This window comes from Barbus barbus (genome assembly GCF_936440315.1).
Source record: "Barbus barbus genome assembly, chromosome: 38".
NCBI lineage: Eukaryota > Metazoa > Chordata > Actinopteri > Cypriniformes > Cyprinidae > Barbus > Barbus barbus.
The window spans coordinates 11,370,078-11,380,302 of record NC_136716.1 but is presented as its reverse complement, the minus strand read 5'-3'; the positions used below and the strand labels follow the sequence as shown (position 1 = coordinate 11,380,302).

Sequence of the window (10,225 nt, the reverse complement as noted above, 5' to 3'; positions counted from 1 at the left end):
CACGTCTTCCAAGCTGTACGAGATACTCTTACTGCACCGCACCACGCTTCAGGGGAAACGCCTTTCGAATGCCCCCCATCGTCGTGTGGCATGCAGAGCACTGCCACTTAAAAAAAGGGTGACACTGCATCGAGTGCCAGAGTGATGTTGTCGATGAGTTGACTCTGCATCTCTGGTGAGCCTTGCTAGTCCTGCCTGCAGAGCTCAAATCAAGAAACTGGGACACCTAGCACAGCTCCTTAATGATTCTCTCTCCAAAAAGGGTAAAGTGAGGCCCCATTTCTCTATAAATACCTCCTTCCCATACTCTCTCTTCGAGCTGTCTCTCCAAGGGACAAAAAGTAGCCCAGTTTCAGCTTGGGGATCCGTCAGGATGATGGTGGATAATTAGAACGTCTGAATGCACTGAAGAGCGCAGTCACACATCTTTGAACAGGAGCAGTGCTATTAAAGCTCTTGCTCTGGATTAGACAGATTAAATGCTGCATCTCGAGATCTCTCGTGCCACATGGAAGGACACATGCTGTCATGTATCTGGGGGGAATTTGGGAGGAAAGATTAATTTACTGAGTGAGCTGACATGCAGCTCAGGTGCAAAGCGGGGGCTTCCAAAGTATTTTTTTTTTTTTTTTTTTGAGTACTGGCCCAGGCAGATAATAAATATGACCAAGTCACAGTATAAACACATGACAAAGTGTAGCACAGTTTCACTTTCAAGGCTACAATCTGAATGGGGAAACAGTATAACTAGCAGTAAAACGTAATAGAGGTATTATGTAAAGGACTGAAGCAAAGACAAGCTATACAGAGCTAACTGAATTATTTAGAGCCAATGCTTGTATCTTCAAACACACTGTTCCTCAATCAACATCTCAACTTACCAATACAACGTAAAAGTGGTTGTGTATGTAGAAAAATATGACTGTATTGCAATAAAACAGTATTTTTTGTTTCATTTTGCAATGACTGTAAGGACTCTATGCTCTTTTTATTATTTTGAAATAATAAAGACCTCTGTCTTTTATAAATGCAGAAATAAATTAGACATAATTTAACATATTACAAAACAGAATAACTTAGATATTACAGTACAGTCCATAAACATTAAAAATGAAGTTTGGTAACTGAAATTTAAACATCCAAAAATAATAGCAGTGTACATCCTTCATGATTTGTGTTAGCTCCAAGTATGTTAATGATGTACAACCAAAAGTGCAATTAAGACCGACTTTAAAAACACATAGAACACGTTGTTTATATTCATGAAGATATTGTTCATATATTTACAAATGCACGCATACTTTAAAAGGGAATACCTGCTTCCTTTGCTTGGTGGAGTATTCTCGAAAGGCTTTAGTGGTATCCCTTTCATTTGAGGCATCACCACTGTAGTGAATGTGCAGGTCTGTAACATGATAACTGTAAGGGGCAACAGTTAGAAGGCTATGGCAAACCTGAACTGAAAACAAGTGCACTTAACATTATCAACCACCTGCTTCTGTAATGAATGACGAAAATTGTAAAATAATTCAAAGTTTTTGATGGACAAATAAACTTGTGGACAAACTGAAGTTCAGAATAAAATAAAAAATAAAGGCTGTATTGTAATCATAAAGTTGGTATGCTAGCAGACCAATATTGCATGCTGCATTTTAATATTTATTATCCAAATATTAATATAATAACCCCCCCCCCCCCCAAAAAAGAAAATTAAATCCTAATTTATTTAAAATAGGAATAAGCAATGTAAAGTCTATACTGAAAGATGGAATGACCTCAAAATAGAGAGCCAGAAAAAAAAAGGGGGGGGGGGGGGGGGGTTAAAGAATAAAAAAAAAAGGCTGGGACTTTTACTTTGACAGCACAGTTTTAGTGAGTAGGCTACGTTCCGTATCAGTGTTGCCATATCCGCTTTGGGATTGTTTACAGCTGAAAAAGTATCTGCTGGTAGTTTATTCCCAGAATTCAGTAGTGTACAACTTTTAAATAACTGTATGTAAAATTATATAATTACATATCTACTTATTTGATAAGGCAAGTTTGTATGTTTTGACAGAACAGGTTTTTTTGTTTTGTGAGGAGCAACAGTGTCTACTTCACCACAGCATGGTCTACAGGGAAAAAGATGTGAGAATAGTGTTCAGGTGAATAAAGGTTAATAAACTCCTTTGCTTGCCTCTTTCTTTAGTGCAAATGTATGTCCAGCATTGTTTAAAAAAATACAAATCTTAAGCACAGTGTGGTTTTATTACATAAATAGATATTTTACATGTTACTACGTGTAATAAGTGAAATGAATTACTCCCTCACAGTGCTGTGCTGCTCAGGTAATGGCAAATGGACTTCCTCACTCTGTTTGGTGTATATGTGGCGGTGGTGCTCACCTGCATTGCTCTGGTTTGTAAGTATTCAGGACATCAGCAGACTCCTCTCGGTCTGCTTTTGGACAAGTTCACAGGGGTAAGTAAACTCCTGCAAACTTGAAAAATGATTTCTTTTGTTGTTTAAAATAGAACTTGTATCATGTTTTCTTTTAGATTGTCTCTCTATGGATCCCACAATGTCTCCAAAGCATTTGCTACAGAACTACGCACAGGCTGTTCCATCAAAGGTACTTTGATGAATAGAAAATTCATTAGAATAGCATTTATTTAATTTTGTAGCTGTGTAAAATTCACTTTTGATCAATTTAATGCGTCGTTGCAGAATAAAAGTATTAATGTATTTAAAAATTAACCCCCATTAACCCCTTACTGACCCCAAACCTTTGAATGGTAGTGTATATTAAACATATTTAGAAGACTACATAACTGACTCTATTACTTATAATAGAGTTTACATTATTACTTATAATAATGTTTATGTGCACTGTCCTTCCTTGTTAAATAAACGTATAAAATAATAATAATAAAAAAAATGTCTGTTATATATCTACTTGACACATTTAAGGAATTTTTACATGCATGCATTTGGCGGAAATTTTGATCCAAAGTGACATACATCTATTTAGAGAATGCAGTGTATTCAAGGTATACATTTTATATGTGTTCCCTGAACATCAAACTGTCACGTATATTTCCTCTAATCCTATGTCTGTTCATTTTTCAAATCAGGAACAACTTCTTCCTTTACTTGCACCTGTTACTTGAAGTGATTGTGTATGGAGAATTCTCCTATGAGGTCTTTGGCTTCTGTTTGGACATGGGCACAAGTTCAATCAGTTTGTGCATTCCTTACGTTCTCCTTGCAGTGAAGTCGTATCTGTTCTACCTGTGTTGTAGCAGAGACCCAGGTTCGCAAATGAACAACTGTCCCATTTCCATTAAAAATAAATCAAATATCTGTACATTTAATTTGAGTTTTCTTTTAAAGGCACATTAACAAAGGCAAACCATACTGCACAACTGAAGGTCTATCAGTATGATGAAAAACTGTTCCAGCAGGGAGTCAAGTGTTCAACCTGTCAGCTGGTCAAACCTGCACGATCCAAACACTGTAGTAAGTATAGGTTTATCCATCCTTTAAACATCAGATTACATTTCATGTAACTTTACAGTAAAATACTGTTGAATGTACAATTTCCGGAAGTGAAAAAGATCAAGTCATTGTATAATCTACAGTGAAAACCCATACATTGACATGGTTTTCATTTTATAAGTTGTTTCTTCTCCGTTTTTTAATCAGTTATGTACATAAGTATTTTGTTTTACGATGTATGTTGTTAAATTAATGTTTATTTCATTATTTTAGTGTTGCGTGTTACTTTGTATTCATGTGTATGACGCTGTGCCCTTGGTATTGTTATTTCTCTTAGTTTGTGGAAAAGCTGCTTGCAATATAGCCGTCATGTGGCTTTCTCTCTACCACTTTTTTAAAATTATTAAAGGTACAAAACTCATTTTTGTACGATGATATAAACATATGATGATTTAATTAAGTTAATTTGTAAAGCTCAAAACATTGCTGCCATATTTTTTAACCCATAAATTTCATGATTTTTAAATTTTTTTGGTAACTGGTAAAGGTATCCTAATAGAAATGTTTCGCTACTAATTACAGCTGTGAACCAGCTATTACTAAAACCCATTTTATATCACATAAACTAAATAATTTTCTGTTAAGTGGCATTGTTGTTAATCACAAACTAATTTCCTTTGTCCCTTAGTTTAAAAACAAAAAAGAAGCAATAATATGAGCGAAACAAGCTATTATTATTATAATTCATAATATTATTAAAATTATTAATAATGGCCCATTGCACCATTAGTGTAAGTGGCATTTATTTATTTATTTATTTCCCCCACATTATGCAACAAATGCTAATGATCTAATTTGTACAGGGGTTTGCAAACGATGTGTCCAGAGATTCGACCATCATTGTGTGTGGGTGAATAACTGCATCGGTGCCCAGAACACCAGATACTTCCTTCTGTACCTTCTGAGTGTGTGCGCCATGGCAGGCGATATTGCAGTGCTTACAGCAGACATGCTACTACAAGCTTGTTCTACGAACTGGACTCCTGCATGCTCACTACATTGACGAGCAGGGTGAGCAACAGCCCGCTGGACCGTTCTTTATCATCCAGGTAATAATAACTTACCACAGAAATGGTCAAGTAAAACGAGTAATTTTGCTTTGGTACATTAATTGTCTCTCTAATAATTATTTTCCATTGCATTTCTTGTTACAGCATCTCTTTCTGACATTTCCAAGGATCGTCTTCATGCTGGGCTTCTTGGTATTTGTCTTTTTCCTCTTGGCGGGTTATTTCATGTTTCACATGTATTTGGCTTTGATAAATCAAACCTCCAATGAGTGGTTTAAAGGAAAAGGTCACAACTGCCAGCATTGCCATCCATACTCCGCACATAACTGCCGGACCTCATACAATCCATTTAGAGGTTTCTATCACAGGGGAATCCTCAAAAACCTTGGGGAAATCTTTTGGCCCTTATGTCCTGTTCAGAAAAAAGAAAACTAGAGAGAGTGCAGTATTGTACTTATTTTTAACTGTCTATTTGAGTCTCTATATGGTGTCTCTTTTTGTTTTCTCTGATTTTTTTTTATGTAGTTAGGGCCCAAGCCAGTAAGGCGCAGGGCCCTATTGTTCTTCTAAGGATTATTAGGGCCCAAGCCAGTAAGGCGCAGGGCCCTATTGTTCTTCTAAGGATTATTTTTTTTTTTTTTTTTTTTTTTTTTTTTTTTTTTTATTTATTTCAATCATCCGGGCACTTTTGGGGGCCTTAACGTGCCCGAAAACTCTCGAAAATTGGCACGCACGTTGGAACCTGCGGCCATTAGGACGCCGCTGAGGCTGGGACCCGGGCGTGGCACAGGGGCTCTACGGCGCCCCCTGGAAAATTGTCAGAAAGCTTGATGTATAGCTCACACATACTTGCACGTATTCATATGAAACTCGGTACACATATAGAACTCATTGAGCCGAACAACTTCCGCGCAGCATGTCATAGGCTCCGCCCAACAGGAAGTCGGCTATTCAGGGCTGTTTAAAAAGCGCATGCTCTGGAATTTGATATACTCCTCTGAGGATTTCCATACGATTGCCACCAAACTAGGTGAACATGATCTCAAGACATTGGGGACGCTAAATTGCGAAGATATTTTTGATATGTCGAACGGTTTGCCCGTGGCGAGGCGATGAAGTTATGGCGAAAAATGAGACCCAGGAAATGCCTAATAACGTCCACATACATTGTATGATGTATATAAAACTTCAGTGATTTGTTCGTTGTATGATGCCGATCGGATAGATGTGACTATTATGACTGAAAGTTATAGCGCCACCAACTGGCTGCAGGAAGTGTGTCGTTTTCAAAATGCTTTGAATTCAGCATCTTCTTTTACCTCGATTTGCTTCAAACTTCACCAGAATAATGTCAAAACACGGCCGATGTAAAACTGTGAAGGGAATATTGATATCTAAAATTATGTTGCCATGGCAACGTGTCAAAGTTGAAAATTCGTTTCTGGTGATTTTGAGGCAGATAACATGTTTAGAATGTCATGAAACTCAACACACATATCAGTATTAATGATAGTTAGACACTGGAAAAAGCTCATAAACGGGCGTGGAAGAGACACTCTATAGCGCCACCTTTTGTCAAAAATGAGGGGGTTAGTTTTAGCTACAGACACCAAACTCGGTACATAAATTGTTCTTATTAATCCGGACAATTTTCTAATTTACAGTCATTAGCTACGACCAACAGGAAGTCGGCTATATTTATTTTAATGTGGGTTTTTTTTAAAAACGGGCTGTAAACAAATTAATACTCCTCCAAGCAGAAACACGGAAATCACACCAAACATTTTTTATCATGATGCCAAAATACTGAAGATGCTAAATTGCGGACGGATTTAGGATATCTTGAACGATGATTTAATGGCAATTTATTAAAGTTACAGTAAAAAAGATAATTTTTATTTTTTTTTATCTTTTAAGAGCAGCTTCCAAACACTTCATAAAAAATTACATACACAGAACAATACAGTCTGAGGATATGTGATTAATTTCATGAATTTACAATACACTATGCTTAGGAGAAAATTTAAAAACTATCAGAGAGCTCTTAGACTGCTTCTGAGTGAGAGATCCCTGTCAGCCTGCAGCTGAGTGAGGGGTGGGGTGGGGTGGGGTGTGAGTGACTGTGTGAGTGACTGTGTGGATTGAGGAGCTGGGTGAGAGAGAGAAAGAGAGAGAGGGTCTGTTTTTTAAAATCTTTAAAAAATGCTTATAAATCATTAAATAAGGTCTCAATTCTTAACATTAGGAAATGCATTAATTAACGTGAACTAACAATGAAAAATATATTTTTACAGCATGTTAATTCTTCCATGATAGTATGAACTAACAAAGAACAATTTTTTTAAAGCATTTATTAATCTTTTTAATGTTAGAAAAATAGTCATGTTCAAAAGATAAACTTTAAAATGTAATAATATATTAACACATCTTGGAATTAATATTGATCAACATTAAATGGTATATAATTATTAATGTTTATATATATATAATGATAGCTACAGACACCAAACTCGGTACATAAATTGTTCTTATTAATCCGGACAACTTTCTAATTTACAGTCATTAGCTACGACCAACAGGAAGTCGGCTATATTTATTTTAATGTGGGTTTTGTTTTTAAACAGGCTGTAAACAAATTCATACTCCTCCAAACAGAAACACGTAAATCACACCAAACATTTTTTCTTATGATGCCAAAATACTGAAGATGCTAAATTGCGGACGGATTTAGGATATCTTGAACGATGATTTAATGGCAATTTATTAAAGTTACAGAAAAAAGAGAAAACTTTTTTTTTTATCTTTTAAGAGCAGCTTCCAAACACTTCATAAAAAATTACATACACAGAACAATACAGTGTAAGGATATGTGCTTAATTTCATGAATTTACAATACACTATGCTTAGGAGAAAAATTTAAAACTTAGAGATCTCCTGTCACTGTACTTCTAATGTGTGCGGTAGGTGACTGGGTGGGTGACTGACTGTGTGAGTTCAGTGAGTGTGGAGGGGGAGAGAGAGAGAGATAGATAGAGAGAGAGAGAGAGAGAGAGAGAGAGAGAGAGAGAGAGTGAGTCTGTTTAAACTTCTCAATAAAATCCTTAAAAAATGCTTATAAAGCATTACAGGTTTTGATAACACTTTATAATGAAGTCTCATTTGTTAACAGTAGGGAATGCATTAATTAACATGAACTAACAATGAAAAATATATTTTTTACAGCATGTTAATTCTTCATTGATAGTATGAACTTACAATGAACTAACAATGAACAAAATATTTTTAATATTAGAAAAATAGTCATGCTCAAAAGATAAAACTTTAAATTTTTTTAATATTGATCACCATTAAATGGTATATAATTATTAATGATGTAAATTAACAACAGTTAAATAATGTTGTTTTTTAACATTGGTTAATTCACAAATAACATTAAATATTAACAATATATTTTTTACTTTATTTATTTGTGTTAGTAAAAATTATTCATGTTTGTTAATGGAAAAATAAATCATTAAAAAATTCTTATAAATCATTAAAAGCTTTGGTAACTAATAATTTCTCATTTGTTAACATTAGTAAATGCATTAACTAACATCAACTACCAATGAAAAATATATTTTGACAGAATTTAAAGTTTTATATGTTGTTCTGTGTGTCTGTGTTTCACAGAGTTGATGGTTTGGATTAACCCTTTAATTGCCGTATCCCTTAAAACCAAACTGCCAGAGGGTTACTGTATTGTGTGTGCTCGCTGGGCACCGTTTTTCGATGCCACCGGGGTGGCGTATGCACTGGCGGCTTGGGCCCGTCATCGCTGCTCGCAGCTATATTTATTAGGGCCCAAGCCAGTAAGGCGCAGGGCCCTATTGTTCTTCTAAGGATTATTATTAGGGCCCAAGCCAGTAAGGCGCAGGGCCCTATTGTTCTTCTAAGGATTATTATTTTTTTTATTATTTTTTATTTCGACTATCCGGGTACTTTTGGGGGCCTTAACGTGCCCGAAAACTCTTGAAAATTGGCACGCACATTGGAACCTGCGGCCATTAGGACGCCACAGACGCTGGGACCCGGGCGTGGCACAGGGGCTCTACGGCGCCCCCTGGAAGATTGTCAGAAAGCTTGATGTATAGCTCACACATACTTGCACGTATTCATATGAAACTCGGTACACATATAGAACTCATTGAGCTGAACAACTTCCGCGCAGCATGTCTTAGGCTCCGCCCAACAGGAAGTCAGCTATTCAGGGCTGTTTAAAAAGCGCATGCTCTGGAATTTGATATACTCCTCTGAGGATTTCCATACGATTGCCACCAAACTCGGTGAACATGATCTCAAGACATTGGGGACGCTAAATTGCGAAGATATTTTTGATATGTCGAACGGTTTGCCCGTGGCGAGGCGATGAAGTTATGGCGAAAAATGAGACCCAGGAAATGCCTAATAACGTCCACATACATTGTATGATGTAGATCAAACTTCAGTGATTTGTTCGTTGTGTGATGCCGATCGGATAGATGTGACTATTATGACTGAAAGTTATAGCGCCACCAACTGGCTGCAGGAAGTGTGTCATTTTCAAAATGCTTTGAATTCAGCATCTTATTTTTACTCGATTTGCTTCAAACTTCACCAGAATAATGTCAAAACACGGCCGATGTAAAACTGTGAAGGGAATATTGATATCTAAAATTATGTTGCCATGGCAACGTGTCAAAGTTGAAAATTCGTTTCTGGTGATTTTGAGGCAGATAACATGTTTAGAATGTCATGAAACTCAACACACATATCAGTATTAATGATAGTTAGACACTGGAAAAAGCTCATAAACGGGCGTGGAAGAGGCACTCTATAGCGCCACCTTTTGTCAAAAATGGGGGGGTTAGTTTTAGCTACAGACACCAAACTCGGTACATAAATTGTTCTTATTAATCCGGACAACTTTCTAATTTACAGTCATTAGCTACGACCAACAGGAAGTCGGCTATATTTATTTTAAAGTGGGTTTTTTTTTAAAACAGGCTGTAAACAAATTCATACTCCTCCAAGCAGAAACACGGAAATCACACCAAACATTTTTTATCATGATGCCAAAATACTGAAGATGCTAAATTGCGGACGGATTTAGGATATCTTGAACGATGATTTAATGGCAATTTATTAAAGTTACTGTAAAAAATAGATTTTTTTTTTTTTTTTTATCTTTTAAGAGCAGCTTCCAAACACTTCATAAAAAATTACATGCACATACACAGAACAAGACAGTCTGAGGATATGTGATTAATTCATGAATTTACAATACACTATGGAGAGCAGAAAATTAAAAAACTATCAGAGAGTTATTAAACTGCTGAGTGAGAGCTCCTGCCAGTCTGCCTCTGATTGAGGGGTGGGGGTGGGGTGGGCTGTCAGTGACTGTGTGGATTGAGGCAGTGGGTGAGAGAGAGAAAGAGAGAGAGAGGGTCTGTTTTTTAAAATCTTAAAAAAATGCTTATGAATCATTAAAGATTTTTATAACACTTTATAATAAGGTCTCATTTCTTAACATTAGGAAATGCATTAATTAACTGAACTAACAATGAAAAATATATTTTTACAGCATGTTAATTCTTCCAGGATAGTATGAACTAACAAAGAACAATTTTTTTAAAGCATTTATTAATCTTTTTAATGTT

General features: G+C 36.1%; 1 protein-coding gene across 1 annotated transcript; it reads left to right on the top strand.

Moving 5' to 3' along the window:
- Nucleotides 1–2,088: 2,088 nt before the first annotated feature.
- Nucleotides 2,089–4,982, top strand: LOC306857730 (palmitoyltransferase ZDHHC4-like; the record flags this gene model as incomplete). The annotated part of the gene is given in 8 exon segments (XM_079397845.1): nt 2,089–2,144; nt 2,313–2,460; nt 2,538–2,611; nt 3,114–3,292; nt 3,373–3,498; nt 4,341–4,501; nt 4,503–4,586; nt 4,692–4,982. Coding segments are annotated over 7 exon segments (1,038 nt in total). The 5' UTR covers nt 2,089–2,144; nt 2,313–2,337.
- Between the last annotated feature and the right edge of the window lie 5,243 nt (nt 4,983–10,225).